General features: G+C 36.8%; 1 protein-coding gene across 7 annotated transcripts in view; it reads right to left on the bottom strand.

The window, feature by feature from the left end:
* Nucleotides 1-215: 215 nt before the first annotated feature.
* The window catches only part of DMXL2 (Dmx like 2), a 187,741-nt gene continuing 170,840 nt past the window's right edge, over nt 216-17,116 (bottom strand). For 2 of the 7 annotated variants that reach the window (XM_033190115.1, XM_033190116.1), the window contains exons 32-44: nt 16,781-16,982; nt 15,525-15,642; nt 11,795-11,857; nt 10,914-11,000; nt 10,711-10,832; nt 9,487-9,625; nt 8,482-8,542; nt 8,239-8,366; nt 7,335-7,412; nt 5,884-5,975; nt 4,012-4,064; nt 2,535-2,752; nt 216-1,624 (exon numbers count right to left, since the gene is read on the bottom strand). In XM_033190115.1, the coding sequence (XP_033046006.1) occupies nt 1,415-1,624; nt 2,535-2,752; nt 4,012-4,064; nt 5,884-5,975; nt 7,335-7,412; nt 8,239-8,366; nt 8,482-8,542; nt 9,487-9,625; nt 10,711-10,832; nt 10,914-11,000; nt 11,795-11,857; nt 15,525-15,642; nt 16,781-16,982 (1,571 nt within the window). In that variant the 3' untranslated portion in view covers nt 216-1,414. The other 5 variants (XM_033190117.1, XM_033190118.1, XR_004431994.1 and 2 more) reach the window with 4 other exon arrangements.

Here is a 17,116-nt window from a genome sequence, read left to right as displayed (position 1 = left end):
CTGTGTGCTTTCTCTGTCTGGCTCTCCACTGTATCCCATTTCCTAGAATGGCTTTGGTATACAAGGTATTCAGTAAATACTTACGAATGAATAAACTGCCTAATGGCTTGCAAAATCTCTAACAGTTAAAACATTTTATCCAATTAAAAATCTCAACTGTCAAAAACAGTATCAAAGAATGCCAGAGCAGTCTATTTAAACAAATCAAACTAAAATAAAACTCTAACAAATAACATTTATTTTTCTTTTACATACATATTTCACAGCCTGAACATCACATCATCTTCAGAGAAAGTTACTTTTATGCCATTGTATTTACTATTTACCACACAGGCATTAAACATTCTCATTAACATAAGACAATTTGCTGGTAAACATTTAAACACACAGACATTAGTTTCAGTATATCAACATATTTTTGGTCATAACCAAGGAAATACATCAAAGTAATGACAACATTGGCTAATATTTTACAAGCAAATATTTAACTCTGCATAGTTTATACAATAGGCTGTGGCAATAAATAATATCACCAATCTCATCAACTATTAACTGGCCACAAGAAGCCTAACATTCATTTTAATTACGATATGAAATGCTCTATTGGTGTAGTTTCAACATATCCTTAAATGTTGTGGGTGTTTAACTTTGAATACACGAAAAGAAAACGTACTAAACTGGACTAAGAAGGTGTGTTTGGTTAACTACAAATATGTCAAGTTCACATAGTACATTCCTAACATGAAGGCAAATATTTAAATAGAAAAAACTAGCAGTCCAAAAAATGTAAATGTGCAAATTGTGAGGAAAACATTGCATTTAAATTTGCACTCATTTGCAAGTTACAGTACTAGCTCAGTATAAACACTAACAGGAAAAATATTCAGCAGGAAAGAATGGAAATAACGTCTCCCAGCAGAGAACTGGTCACTGCGCACTGCTCCACAGCTAAGTAAGTGTTCCTGGTGGTCTAGCACTCCTAACAAACACCTTATGATTACCCTTCATTCAACAGAGGAGACTGCAGGCATGCTTCGGTCAGTGGTAAGAACAGGAAGAAAAACCCGAATCAGCAACATTTTCTTCCTTAATTTGGTATAAACGTCCTTTTCATTATTTCAAGTTACTAATTTGCTAATCTCAAATGTTTTCTGAATCAGGTTTGCTAAATGCTGTAAAGGATAGCTATCCTTCATACAATACTAGGTTTTATTTTTTTTAGTATGTCAGCATAATAAGGTACATGCACATTCATTCCACCAACCTGTATAGATAATACTCAGCTTGGGTCATATTCGAATTCTACACAGAGATTCTCTGTTTTCAATATAACTGCTTAGAAAGCAGAATTGCCTAGTGATTACTGTGCCTTTTAATTGAAATGGATATAAAAATAAAATCCCAATCTTTAAATCTATAGAATGTCAAGAATTCTGTTAGGGATGTTAAAAGCACTGGGCAAAACCCTGGTTTTCAGCGTGCCATCTGCACCACAGGAGAAGATCCGATTGCCCTGGATGATGTCAATCTGCATGACTCCGGCCCCAATGTTTCGAAATATGGACTGCTTAGCATGTTCACTTTTAAATGAATGAATTAGGCCATGGCCTGTCAATCTCCAAACCTGGTGCAAAACAGAGAGTTAAAAATACATTACGAAAAGACCAAAAGCAAAAACATGGCCCTTCTGCTCCCCTGGTCCAAGTGGTCTCACTAAAGCCCAACCTTCCCACCCACTGCCTCTTTCCTAAGAGCTTATCTAAGTGGGAAATAATAACATCACTCCCACAATTCATTTACTGTCCTCCTTTCCCATTTTTCTTCACATCCTCTCATAGTTTCATATTAACCATATGAAGCCCATCTCTAATTCAATTAACTATTTGAGTTAATTCGGTTAAATGTGTTCCTCACGCTGAGCTAGGCCCTAAGACTATGTAAAAAGTAGTGTGGTACAGACAGTCCTCTACTTACAATGGTGTGACTTAAGACTTTTTGACTTTATGACAGTGTGAAAGCAATACGCATTCAGTATGCTCCTTGGCTTACCCTGAGGTTAGTCTCAAAAAACTCACAGTAAGTTGAAAATATTAAGTTGAAAGTATGTTTTTCAACTTAACAATATTTTTAACTTCTAATGGGTTTGTCGGGACGCACTCCCACTATAAGTCAAGGAGCATCTGTGCTAGCTCACTTCATGGAAACGCCACCTCCGCCACACACACGAGTACTGAGGGAGAGGGGAGAAGCTTCTAAGAAGCCAAACTAATGTCATCAAAAATGTTCATGTAGTAAACTCATACACTTTACTCAAAATAGAATGCTTTAAAGCTTTCTAATGACCTAAGTCCAAAGAGTTTGATAATCTCATTGACCAAAACAGTTTAGAAAGAACCATACAGAAGCATAGGGATGCGATAGAGTGTTGAGACATTTGATATCTCCACGAAGCTTTATTTCAAAGAATGTGGAGTTTTTGTTTTTTCTCTTTCCAATCAGTCTTTAGCACATTCCAACCTCTTGTGCTGACTCACCTTTATGTTACCTTCTGCTGAACCTGTGGTAAAATATTCCTCATAGGGATCCAGGGCCAGAGCCTTAATAGCTGAGTCATGGGCCTGGAATGTGTGAATAAGCTGCCTTTGCCTGATGTCAAAAATGCAGACATGTCCTTTCCTACCCCCCGAGATTAGGAGTTGCTGTTTGGGTGCATACTGAAGTACTGTGGCACCATGATCATGGCATGTGAAACCTGAAGAAGAAAAACATCAGAGACTTTCTCAAAACAATTTCTTACCTTGGTAACTATGATGTCTAAATCCACATTTAAATACAGAAATTACTGATGCATTTTTCATTCTAAGGAACAATTTATTGTTTTGTAAGTCATTGAATTTCTGTAATCATATGATTAAAGAAAAATGTTAAGCAATATCAGAACAAATCTTTTATCCATAATCTCAATATGAAATGAACACAGAGAGAAAAAGAAAGTTTCAACCTTAAGCCCTAAGTGATACTGCCTCATAAAAAGTATACAGAACAGCAGAGACCAAGCTCCTCAGAGTTGGTGAGTATTAACCCAACCAAGTGCTGTACCGTACATGTTCTCTCATCACAACAACACGATGAGGAAATGTGTGAATGTTTTCAGTTACAAGTTAAGAAATTCATTATCTTTCCCAGGAGTATTTGCATTTCAATATGATTAAGGATTTCTGTAAGCAATGTTAACCACTGTTCACAGAATTCTGCAATAAAATTGAGAAGTAACGACATCTTTCAAAATGCATATCAGTGTATTAAAAGACTGAGAATCTTTCTGTAAAACTACTTCATTTAACCAAACTTACTTGAGCATGGAGCACTTTTTGGGTGGTACTATGTGGAAGACAGAGTTAGGACATTAATTTGGCAAGTACTGTCTTAAAGGAATATTTAAATGGCACTGTTTACATTTCTAGTCATTATCATAAGGTTAACCTTTGTTTTATTTTATGGTTAGGGCCAGGTGTGATGGCTCATGCCCCTAATCCCAGTACTTAGGGAGGCAGATGTGGGAGGAGAGCTTGAGCCTAAGGAGCTTGGGACCTGTCTGAGCAATACAGTGAGACCTTGCTCTCCACAAAAAGGAAAAAAAAGACAAAATGTATTTTATGATTAGGTTAAATTCTTTAAAATATGCTCTTTTCTATTAAGCTCAATGAATACTTTGCAACTAATCTCTTAAATAGCCTTGTTAGTAGTACCACTATCCATACCATATTTTCTGAATAGAATACAATATAAAGACTATTTTGGATTTCTGAGACCATATATATTTAACTCAGCAAGAAAGCCAGATATGCTAATTAACTTTCCAAATTTTTAGTCATTCATTTTAAATATTTCTCCATTTTCAACCTGACAATAAACACTCACTGGATTCACTAATTAAAACCAAGAAAGCATTCCTTCATGGTGTATTATTCCTTCATGGTATATTTTTAAAAATCATAGACCTTAACTCACCATGAATGAGGCTGTTTCCGGGTGATATTAATGTGTCCCAGAGGCAAACATTTCTTTTAAAGAAACACAATAACAAAAATATATCATAAACAATTGTTCTAAGTCATCACCAGGGACAACCTGTCTTTCAAATACTTTGCTTATTCATTCTTATCTTTTTAGTTCACTCACACCTATAGAGAGTAGTGATTCCCAACTAGGATGTGGGTAGGGACAAACTCCACAGTTCCATCTTACATGGTCCTGCCCGTCTCTGCATCCTCTACCCCAACTCCTTTCCATTACCACTCCAGGAGACTGATATGACTTTCTGAGTATAAGGAATGCTTTTATATCCCCAGGTGGTAACCACTGCAGGGAAACGAGATGTTTTTCCTGGCCACGTGTTGCTAATGAAAACCATGTGAGGTCAAAATAAATGTTGAGAATGATGGGGACAGTGTCAAATGCCTGTCAGTCCCTGAATCCTCATCTCTCACCTTATACAAAAATCAACTCAAGATGGATCAAACTTATATCTAACACCTGAAACCATAAAAATTCTAGAAGATAACATCGAAAAAACTCCTCTAGACATTGACTTAAGACAAAGAATTCATGACCAAGAACCCAAAGGCAAATGCAACAAAAATAAATAGGACCTGATTAAAATAAAAAGCTGCTGCACAGCAACAGTAAACAAGCAACCCACAGAGTGGGAGAAAATACAATGCACATATCTGACAAGGGACTAATATCTAGAGTCTACAAGGAACTTAAAAAAATCCCATCAAAAGTGAGCAAAGGACAAGAATAGACAATTCTCAAAATACAAATGGGCAACAAACATGAAAAAATGCTCAAAACCACTAATTACCAGGAAAATGCAAATTAAAACTCCAATACGATACCACCTTATTCCTGCAAGAATGGCCATAATTAAAAAACCAAAAAATAATAGATGTTGGCATGGAGGTGGTGAAAAGGGGACACTTCACTGCTGTGGGAATGTAAACTAGTACAACCACTATGAAAAACAGTATATGGAGATTCCTTAAAGAATTATAAGTGGAACTACCATTCGATCCAGCAATCCCACTACTGGGTATCTACCCAGAAGAAAAGAAGTCATTATATGAAAAAGACACTTGCACACTCCTGTTTATAGCAGCACAATTCACAACTGCAAAACTACGGAACCAACCTAAATGTCCATCAGCCAACAGTGGAAAAAGAAAATACGGAATACTTCATAAAAAGGAATGAAATAATCATATATGCAGCAACCTGGATGGAGTTAGAGACCATTATTCTAAGTGAAGTAACTCAGGAATGGAAAATCATGTGTCATATGTTCTCACTTATAAGTGGGAGATAAGCTACGAAGATGCAAAGGATCAGAATGATATATACTGGACTCTGGGGACTTGGGAGGGGTGGGAGGAGGGTGAGGGATAAAAGACTACACACTGGGTACAGTGTACACTGCTCAGGTGATGGGTGCACCAAAATCTCAGCAATTGCCACTGAAGAACTTATCCATGTAGCCAAACACCACCTATTCCCCCAAACCTCCTACAATAAAATAAAAATGTTGAAAATGATAGTGACAGTATCAGATGCTTGTTAGGAGAAACTAACAGTGTTAACAGTAGTGGTTTTAAAAAGACTGAATAGCTTTAAAATAAAAATTACACATATTAGGAATAATTTTCATTTTTGCTTTTCTCCTTTTGGTAAGAAAAAACACTCAAATAAGAATTATGTAACCAAGGTTTTTTTTTTTTTTTAATGCCTAGAGTGGAAAAACCCTACCAATAGAAATCCATACTTTTAGCAAGAATACTTTTCTAACATTTTTATATTTCTTGCTTTGCTTTTCTGTCAACCTACCTATTGTCATTGGAGTGTCCAGATGTGGCAACTAGACTTGAAGAGGTAATAAATGCAAAGTCACTTGTGGCTTTACTGTGGCACTGCCAACTCTACGAAAAACAAAGTGCAACTGATGTTATTTTACCATCAGATAAAATGTGATACAGTACTAACATAGTCTGCTAATAACATACTATATGCATGAGCTAAGAACAGTTTTTAAAAACTCAGTCTAGAATAAAAGAATAAGCGATAATACGAGGGTTAACTATGTGTATATTTGGCTACTGTCCAATAATTTTTAATAACTAGAGTTGGTAAAAACAGAATTAAAGGTCATTTTTTTAGATTATGTAAGAATAGGACATCAAAGTACATGAACCTACCTAAGCCCTGTCAATTTTAGTGCTCATGATCTCAAATACACGTAATAAGCTTTAATAATAAGCCACAAAGGAAATGCTTACAGACCCAACTAGTCTTACAATGTCAAGGTATGTTAAAATATATAATGCATGCTTTTCTGTCTGGAATTAGAGTGGTGCAGATCTGACTGAAGACAAAGTATAAATTCAAGATTACTTCCATTTCTGCATAGACAAGGTACAGTCTATAGTGTACTAATTTAAGAGAAATATCTTATACACATAATTAAGAACATATCTATAGTTTAGAAAACTTTTTAAAAGTATTTGGGTAATCTATCTGGTCCCAGGAGGTTCAAGGCTTCCTGAACCTCCCTCCATATATGTGAAGCCTGAAATTTCATACAAGACTGTCACCTTCCACCCTCTCCCGTGTTCCCTTCCCCCACCATATCTCCATCAGGTAAAGATCTACTTGTCTTCATCACCAAGCATTTTGTAGTCCAATTTGGATTAATAAAGTGGCTCATTGGGATTGGCTATTTTATAATCTGGTAAGCACAATTCTGGAACAAATTGGAATAGATGTTTGGAACCTGATTCTTTTTTTGAGACGAAGTCTCACTCTGTTGCCCATGCTGGAGTGCAGTGGCACAATCTCGGCTCACTGCAACCTCCGCCTCCTGGATTCAAGCAATTCTCCTGCCTCAACCTCCCAAGGCGCTGGGAATACAGGCATGAGCCACTGCACCCGGCAGAACCTGATTCTTAATGATAGAATTTTATGGTGTGTATATTAAGAAGATAGAGTTTTCAAAATGGATAAAAGTATAATAAAAAACCCCAAGTTGTACCATATACAGGGAAAGCCCCCAAAATTTTTAAAATATAATGATTGCCCTTCAAGGTGAAAAGCAAGGGTTTTTGTTTTTCAGGTCATTTCAGTCTAAAACTAGAGTAAGGATGGGTGCTGCTGTTAGGCTGGGATTGCTGAACAAGATCATCCTTTTCCCAGTAGGACCACCAATGAGATTCACTGTCTGAAACAGACTTCATGAACAAAGTGTTGTCTATATGCGCCCTGGAAACATTAGTGATACTTACCATATAAGGTTTAGGATTTGATGCAGTTTGGTTAACTTGCCAGATACTCAGAAAACCCTCTCCATCCGCAACACCACACTGTAAGAACAGTATAACTACTAAACACATGTTCTTAGCATCCACAGCAAAGGTAAAAACATGGAAAGATGATTCACTAAGGCCCTACTAAACAAATATTCTGCCCCTAACTATGTTTCTGTTGTTGTCATTCCCAAAAAGTCCAAGTGCTAAAAAATTCCTTGTCACTTTTTTTTTTCTTTGAGATAGGGTTTCACTCTGTTACCCAGGCTGGAGTGCAATAGTGCAATTATAGCTTACTATAACCTCAAACTCCTGGGTTCAAGGGATCCTCCAGGCTCAGCCTTCTGAGTAGCTAGGACTAGGCACATGCTTGGGCTAATTTTTAAAAATTTTGTAGGGATGCGGCCTCCCTTTGTTGTTCAGGTTGTCTCAAATGCTGGAGTTCAAGCAATCCTCCTGCCTTGGCCTCCTAAAGTGTTGTAATTACAGGTGTGAAAAACTGTGCCTGGCCCTTCCATCACTTCTTAACTGCTTACCTGTTTCACTGTTTTCCTCTAACCTCTTACTGATGAAATTTAGTAAGAAACTAGGTTTCTCTCAAGAACTTGCCTGTGCTTATAGGAATCACCAACACACTCAAGAGAGGCAGTTTTTTTTTTACTCTCCCAGTATATTTAGTATCTTTAAATAGACGATCAATCCATACTAAATTTTGTAGATTTTTGCTTCTATTGGAAGAAAAGAGTATATGAATAGACACCAAAAAACTGCCTGCTCAGTTTAAATCCAGGGTCAATGAATTCATTTTTCGATGCACTTTTATCACTCCTAAATATCCACAATTATTTTCAGATGAATTTAGCAGAAGCCCCCAGGAACTAACCTTGTTGCCTTGTGAATTAAAATATAATCTAGTAACTCTTGCATTGCCAGCTTGACGAAAGCAGACAAGTTGCTGAGGCCGCGTCCATTCAAACATCCGTACACTGCCGTCCTGAGCACCTGTAAGATCTGAAACACAAGAGAAAAAGCAGGAAATAGGAAATTAAAGAGTTCCAATATTCTCTATTCTATAAATCAACCTCCAAATGAGCACAGTTACAATTATTAGGTCATAAATACTTACAGTATTGATGGACTGGGTGTGAAGTCATTCTCTTAACATTATGTAGATTCCTTTTCATAAGCTTTAAAAGAAAATTTTAAAATTTTAATTTTGTGTATTCAGAAGAGATGAGCAAGGATATGCTTCAGGATAAATTCTGACATTTATTCTCTTACACCCTGCTTATTTCTGAGAGAAAGCCTGTTATGGATGTTCCGAACCACTACACAGAACAACTGTCTGAAGAGGCTGAGGAAGCAGTCACTTGCTGGTACAGCCCTGGCCTGTGAGGTTACCAAGGAGCTTCATCTCATAATAAAGGAACTCTTCCTCAAGTGCTCCTCCCTGAGGACATTCAGGAGCACCTCCAGATGCTTCAGAGCAGAACAGGAGAATGGGACCCCTCCAGCTACAGTGACAAGAACGTTACTGACGTGCTTTCAAACACTTAGAAGTAGACATGAATTCCCCTTTAACTTTGCTTTACCATTTTGTATCTGTTTATTCATCTATAAAATGATAATGGAGCATCATAACAGCACCTACCACCTAGGACTGTTGTGAGAAAAAGCATGCATCTAACACTAGGAAAGTCATATGAGGCCAGTGTGCTGGCTCATGCCTGTAATCCTAGCACCTTGGGAGGCTGAAGCGGGTAGATCAGTTAAGCCCAGGAGTTCGAGACCAGCCTGGGCAACATGGTGAAATGCCAAATACAAAAATTAGCCAGGCGTGCTGGCATGCACCTGTAGTCCCAGCTACTTGGGAGGTTGAGACGGAAGGATCAATTGAGCCCAGGAGGTCAAGGCTGCAGTGAGCCGAGATTGCACCACTGCACTGCAGCCTGGGCAACAGAGCTAGACCCTGTCTCCAAATAAAAGAGCCACAATAAATGTCAGCTGTCATTACCATGGCCTATCTACTGGTATTTGTCCCTGAACTTTAGGATCATTCCTATGTCAAAGTGATTCCAAGTGATTCAGAGAGTCCAAATCCAGAAACGATACCTATAAGTAAATAACATACCACACTAGCTCCAGTGCTAGTCTGTCCACTGCCCAGCCATGGCAGAGATGAAGGTGGATGCACCTGACTTGCTGAATAGGATGTTGCACTGGGCTGATAAAGAGTTGTAGTGGAACCACGATAATCAACATCATCTGAACTGTGAAAAACATTCATGTGTTACTTTGAAAGTTCCCTTTTAACACAAATTCCAACTAAAAAGCTTTTTATGTACCCATAGGACAATCTTTATTTTAAAAACTAAATAAGTAGCCATGAGAAAAACTTAGGTACAACTCCTAATCACCAATTTTAATACTGGTTAACTTTTTTCCCTTTTGGCAAAATATAAATTTAGTCTAATGTTGTTTGGGGACAACTTTATTGCTGCACAAGTTGAAACAAATGTTTGTTGTAAAGTATTTAATATAGATTTGTTTTTATCTATGGAAAAAATATATGTTCTCTTCAAGTACAGATATCTCAGTATCAAATTAACACCTTTAAAGAAATTTGAGTTTAAAGATTTCCTGGAGTAAGATATATAAAATGTGAAAGTAATTTTTGTGATGGATTGTATCATAGTACATGGTTATATGTACTTTGAAATGTGATATTAAATCCTACTTATATCACATACAAAAAAATTCAACAAAGCAAGGAGAGAAACTGTCATGGCACCATCCTCAAGCACATACAATTTCTAAGAGTCTGGAGAAAAGCAAGAGGGAGGGCAAACCATGAAGGAGAAACCTCAAAATAGGTAAGAATGGCAAAACACTCTTGGTGCCGTGTCCAAAGCTTTAATGAAAAGTGAAGCCGTCTACATTTTTATCTGTTTAAAAAAGAGTATGCTTATTAGGTGGTAAGAAACTCTGCAAAATTACTCAGTAAATGTGACTCGGTGTAATTAACATACTTGTGTATACTGTTTTAATTATCCAGGTCAGATTAATTTACTGAATATCATGAAGCCAAGTGTCAGGGATTATCCTGATAGAAATACTATCAAAAAAAAAAAAAAAAGAAATACTATCAATAGTGTAGGGTTTGATGGAAGAAGTATAATTTACTCGGTTAATGTAGGCAAAGACTTTCATTGGCAGCTAAACCAATTATATTTGTCACCTACTCAAATGAAGAAAGAGATACATGTATACCTTTTGAAATAATTCAAATCATGTGCATAACCATTTAGTGAGTACTTCTTACAGAAAACTATATGTAAAAGTGACTATGAGACACCTTCTGGATTCTCTGTCATATTCTTCTCCGATCCATATATATGACTGACAGGCCAGTAGAGAAGTAACATCAAGTTCTTGAACATCATGTGTTGAAGCCAAAACAATTTCATTACAATTTGCCTATAAAGCAAAGGCAGAGTCAATGATTTAAGCAATTTCACTGAAGAGAAATACATTGTTTATAATGATGATAGCTTTTACCTTATTAACAGAAAATGCCATGATCATATCAGATTCCTTATGAATGACTTTCGCTTTTCCACCTGGATAGCCCAGATCAGCTTCAACCTAGAAAACATTCATCAGCAGTTTTAGTTGTGGCAGCACAGCTCTATTTAGAGTTATGCACATCCCATAAGATTTGAAAGCAGGATAAGAAGAAAATGTAGCAGCAGCAGCGATAAAAAAGGGTAAGAGTAACTGTAACGTGTTGAAAACTAGCTTTGGAAAATTCGCTTAAATTCTCTGATGTCCTGTAATCACCCCAATTTCCATTGTGATGGTAAGATACTGATTAATTATAAAAGATGGCTAATATATTTTTATTAGTAATTTATACAGTAATATGTCTCTCTTAGCTCTTCCAAAAGTGCATATTCTGCAATAAGAATGTGCATACATTAAGAGGCACAGAGTGGGGTAAAAAGTCATAGAAAAACCACAAAGAAACCACCCTTTGAAGTAAGGGTGATGAGACAGAAAAAAGGAAAAGTTGGAAAGAGGGATAGTTCGAAAGGAATAAAAGAGACTGACGAGAGGAAGGTGCAATGGCTTAGGGTTTGTGATGGCAAGGAAAGAAAAGGCAGAATCGAGAAGGAAAGATGAAACAGCCATGCTTAAAACAGAAAAAGTGACAGAAGTGAAGATGGAATAGGGAGCAAGAAAGACAAGAACCAAGGGCAAGACAGAGCAAGCCAGATACAGTGAAGCATCTCCTCCCCTGTAACACTGAAGTGGTATGGGAGCACTACGAGTTCTCTGAGTAGTTAGCCAGTTGGGCAGGTCATGGTTAGTATCAGAGATGAGACGTTAGCTCCTTGAACTTTAAAGAATTAGCTAAATACAAGATCTTGGGATACTACCTTGATGTGGCAATCTTCTGCTACGCAGTTTTGGTTGACCTGCTCCACATGTTCTTCTATAGACTAAATACCACCACACCGTCACAAACACAAAACACATGCATGGAATGAAATTATAAAGACAGTGAAATATTTCAAGCTGAAATGGCCACTCCACCACTTAAAGATGATGAAAATGAATTTGCAAAATCAAGAAATTAAACTGAATAAAACAGTCATCAAACAAACACAACACAAAGCCAAAAGAGCAAAATTAATGTGACTATTACATATACACAAGAACATAAAAGCTATTTTAAAATCAAAATCAGTTATCTGTATACAGTTATAAGAAATTGAAGTTACATAACTGGTAATCTATAAAATTAAAGCTCACTTATATAAGCAGATGCACAAGATGCTACATAAATTCCTGCCCTATAGGGGTGGATTTCAAATATAAATTATTTATTTCTAAACATAGATTCAAAATACTGATAATTATTTCACTCATAAGGAATATGACTAATCACATGATTTTTCTCTAAGTAAATAAATGTTTAATAAAATCAGGCATGGAAAAGAAATCACTCAGTGATTTGCTCCCAGGTTGATGCAGGGTCCTAAGGATGACCGTAATCGGCAGTCACACTTCTGCTCTGCTGTGGAAACTCGGAAGATTTGATCAGAGAAACAAACTCTTCCTCATACCTTTCCAGGTGACCGCCTCCTTTCATCATGAAGGGCCATTCAAAATTTCTGACCATGCCTCCAGGGACTCCCCTATGGCTGCTGTGGCTGATAAAGATGTATCCAAGAAAACTTCCAAGGAATGGTCAATGTGTGGCACAGCTAACTCAGTGAAGGCCAAATTGCTGAAGAATCTATTTGTCTTAACTAGCCGAATTCACCAATCTGTTTCCCAAAACCTTGTTTTGTGAAATATTTTTCTTTAATATCTTCAGTGAGTAAAAGATCTTATTCTTATACATATATCTATAACTTCATTTCTCAGGGATTTTTTTTAAATGCATCCAGCATTTTTAGGATTAACCTGCCAATTTTATCGGTCAATTTTCTGAATTTGCCAAATTTAGTGATTACCAAAATTCTATTTGACAATTTTAGAGATTTAAGCACTCTTACTGGATTGGGTAGAGTTTTAATAAGTTTTGCATATTTCTGAAGCTAGCGACGAGTTTTTGTCCAGCAGCGTTAACATTTTATTCATAACTTTTTTCTTAATGAAAACACCTTTTTTTCAGATCTGTGCTATTCAAAACAGCAATCACTAACCATACATAACTATTTAGATTAATTGTAACTATTTAGATTAAAATTTAAAATTGTTTCTCAATCACGCTAGCCACACTTCAAGTACTCAGTAACCACATGTGGCTGGTGACTACTATGTTGGACTATGCAGATACAGATTTCCATCATCACAGGAAGTTCTATGGGACAGTACCAGACAAGACAGTAATTCCATTGTTTTAAAATTAAAAGGGTACATGATAAAAATTCTTCCATCCTAACTCCCAGTCGCTTATATAGCACTTTAAGAAACATTCCATTTATCTCTGTCCTACTTCCCTGTTTGTGGGACCACTGCTGGAAGAAAAATAGAAGAGAACACACAGAGACTAAGGGGCATAATGGAAGGGAGACTGAGGGGCGGAGAGGGGGAGAATTAGTTAAGGAAGAAGCAAACTAGTGGGGAAGGGCAAGACGAGAATGGGAGGGTCCAAGAAACCCAGACACCTGGCTTCCCACAGCACTCTACACTCTGATAAGTCAACCAGTCAAGATGCTATCAACTTTACCAATATTTAAAACATACTTGTGATCAATCTTTAATTTTAAGAATTTGAAGAACAAAACACTCAGAAAATTGATCACTCAATGAACTGGTTTTCTGTGAATAACAGAGCCCCTAATTGACCAGAAATCTTATTAAGACAGGGTCTCACTTTGTTACCCAGGCTGGAGTGCAGTGGTGTTTGATCTCAGCTCACTACAACCTCCACCTCCTAGGCTCAAGCAATCCTCCTGCCTCAGCCCTGCAAGTAGCTAAGATTACAAGCGTACACCATCACACCTGGATAATTGTTTTGTATTTTTTGTAGACACGGGGTTTCACCATGTTGCCCAGGCTAGTCTCAAACTCCTGAACTCAGGAGATCCCACGCCTAGTGCTAGGATTACAGGTGTGAGCCACTGTGCCTGGCTAAAATCTTTTATTTCAAATCACTATCTTAGATTCTTATATCTTAGTTTATGGAATTTGGACTCAGGATCACTATAGGAAATGCTATACATAGTGGTTTAAATGAAAGAGGCAAATAATTTGCCTCTGATTTCCCTAACAAAGCTCACATCAATAATTTCAATGCCGTAAGGGTCTTTTGTTATGAAAAAGCTTACAACTAGGACTCAAAAGGTCTCTACAGTTCATTCTTCTACTTCCTCATTTAAGTACATAATTTTTTAATCCACAGAGAAAACAAATGACTGTTCATAAGGGTTGACCACAATTACCATTCAGGTAAGTGGGTAAGTGGGAAAAAGAACAAGTATGGTAGGTTCCACTGCCCTAGGCATGAGGAAAAACTGAGAAGCAGTTTTATACTTTTAATCTTGGGAAACTGAGCCATATGGACTCTCTCTGTTTTCACTTTTCTAAGTAAAATATAATTCATTTCTTCTCTTCTCATTGATTGTGTTTGCCAAATCTTTTTTTTTTTTTTTTTTTTGAGACGGAGTTTGGCTCTTGTTGCCCAGGCTGGAGTGCAATGGCATGATCTTGGCTCACTGCAACCTTTGCCTCCCGGGTTCAAGCAATTCTCTTACCTCAGCCTCCCAAGTAGCTGGGATTACAGACATGCGCCACCACGCCCAGCTAATCTTTTGTATTTTCAGTAGAGATGGGGTTTCTCCATGTTGGTCAGGCTGGTCACGAACTCCTGACTTCGGGTGATCTGCCTGCCTCAGCCTCCCGAAGTGCTGGGATTACAGACATGAGCCACCGTGCCTGGCCATGTTTGCCAAATTTTTAATTGCATCAGACACTCAACTCTGAACACTCTTCAAACTGCTCATTACCTCACTAAATAGCCAAACAGACCGAAATGCTCATATAAAAGGTCCTACTTTTATAAGGAAGAGGTCATCTGCCAATCTCCCAAACTGCTGGTTCTTCTTGAACCATGTCTGCTATTACATTTGTATTAACTTAAAAATAACCATGCAATGCAGAACCTCTGCCTTGCTTTGTAAGAGCAATCTTCCTTCACCTTGTATTTGCTATTTCTGTAGTTTATTCTCTCATAAAAGTATCCTGAATTTGTTGCTTCAAATCTTCATTCTGTTCATTTCTAAGTGCTAAGTAAATAATATGCCTTTAAAGGGCTATTTTATGTTTTAAACACATATTTGGAGAATATTATAGAGTAAGTTTATATATTAAATTCCTCAAACCATCCATCACAATGTTTATTACATGTAAAAACCTAATGACAAATACTATAAAGTACCAACTTTCACTTGAATATACGTAATTTATCAAAGTACCTATGTTGCTTCATTGCTATGAAATGAAAATTATAAGGTTTTATCTTAAAACTAGTTCACGATAGTTTAGTGAACTTTGACTATTACCCAACCAGAAAGAAAATTTCAGAATAAATTGAGCACTGATTTCCTTAGAAATGTTAAAGAAAAATTACAATAGAAAATATTTTTCTCAAAATACCTCACTCTGCTTTCTTTTCTTAGTGAAAATATATCTAATAAATGTCTCTTGAAGGACTTCTTGTTTAACAAGGAAATGCCAAAGTCGTTTGACTGGAAATGCAGAAGAATCCCGGGACCTATTAAAAAAAATTAATATATCACACTATTTTAGTCTATAGAAAATATGTTTATATTTGTAGATATTTATTTTTAAAACCTTCACAATCTATTGCAAAGAAGACACAACATTAAGCTCAACAAAACTGTACAGTTTACTTTTAATTTTTAGTTCTACTAAAAATCATTTCATCTAGCAACTAATTCTCTAATCACACTGAATGAACCAGTTAAGCTGACAAATTATTATTCTCTTTTTAAAGTATACTTTATGTTGGTTCTCTTGGTTAAAGCATATCGGCAATGACTATAAGTCATAGATATCAATTCTAACAGCCTAACAAGCTAAAAAGCTTTGTTCTTTTAACCTTATTTTAATAGTAAATACTATTAATCAGGGTCCACTATCTCAAAAAAAAAAAAAAAAAAAAGCATGCTGCTTATCAAAAGGGATCTAGATGGGCGGGCAGGCAGAAGATAAAAACGTCAGTTAAAAACCTGTGATGTGTTTACTGTTAAATTACTGACAAAAGCCAGAAGCACCTTATTTGCATATATAGATTGTTAGAAAAAAAATTCTGTAAGAGTTCTGACAATAAGAACATAAATATACCGTGTGCAGTGGCGCATGCCTGTAATCCCAGCACTTTGGGAAGCCAAGCTGGGGGACTGCTTGAGTCCAGGAGTTTGAGACCAGCGTGGGCAACATGGTGAAACCCCATCTCTACACAAAATAGAAAAAAATTAGCCGGGTGCAATGGCACTCGCCACTAGTTCCAGCTACTCGGGAGGCAGTGGTGAAAGGATGGGTTGAGCCCAGGAGGTTGAGGCTGCAGTGAGCTGAGATTGCACCACTGCACTCCATCCTAGGAGACAGAATAAGACCCTGTCTCAAAAAAACAAACAAAAAACACCACACCAGAAATTAATACAATAAAGAATTTTTCCTTTATGTAAATGGAATGTCTATGAATTACAGATAATACTGGGAAAAAACTTCTATTCAAATTTCTGATATTTTTCTTAGGGTATTCTGCTAAAAATAGGACTGCAGGTTCAAAATTACGAATGTTTTAAAGTATATTGGCATATTTAGCCAAACTGTCTTCCAGAAAAGTTAAGCTATACTCTTTATCAGCATTATAAGAGCTTTCTTACTTGAACGGGGTATTTTCAGGTTCTAGCATTGCTTTATTTCGAAGAATAGCTGGTCCAGCTCCCACTGAAAGGTCAGTTGGATATGTGTTGATATAGTTAGCGGGTGGACCTTCAAACTGATCCATTTTCTCTTGCAAGATCTGTTCCCAGTTCTCCAAGTTTTTAATCACAGCAATACCTAATGGTGATGTTACAGGCAGCTCTACAAGGTGACAGAACATGTTATTTAATAAAAAATATGGATCATCATCCAAATGTTTATAGAATCTGAATTCTGAGACAAAACCTCTGAAAATACAAATAAATCTGGAAATGTTAATGTAATACAGTTTAGAT

Source organism: Trachypithecus francoisi, unplaced genomic scaffold, assembly GCF_009764315.1.
Source record: "Trachypithecus francoisi isolate TF-2019V2 unplaced genomic scaffold, Tfra_2.0 Lachesis_group3, whole genome shotgun sequence".
NCBI lineage: Eukaryota > Metazoa > Chordata > Mammalia > Primates > Cercopithecidae > Trachypithecus > Trachypithecus francoisi.
This window is presented reverse-complemented; position numbering and strand designations above follow the sequence as displayed.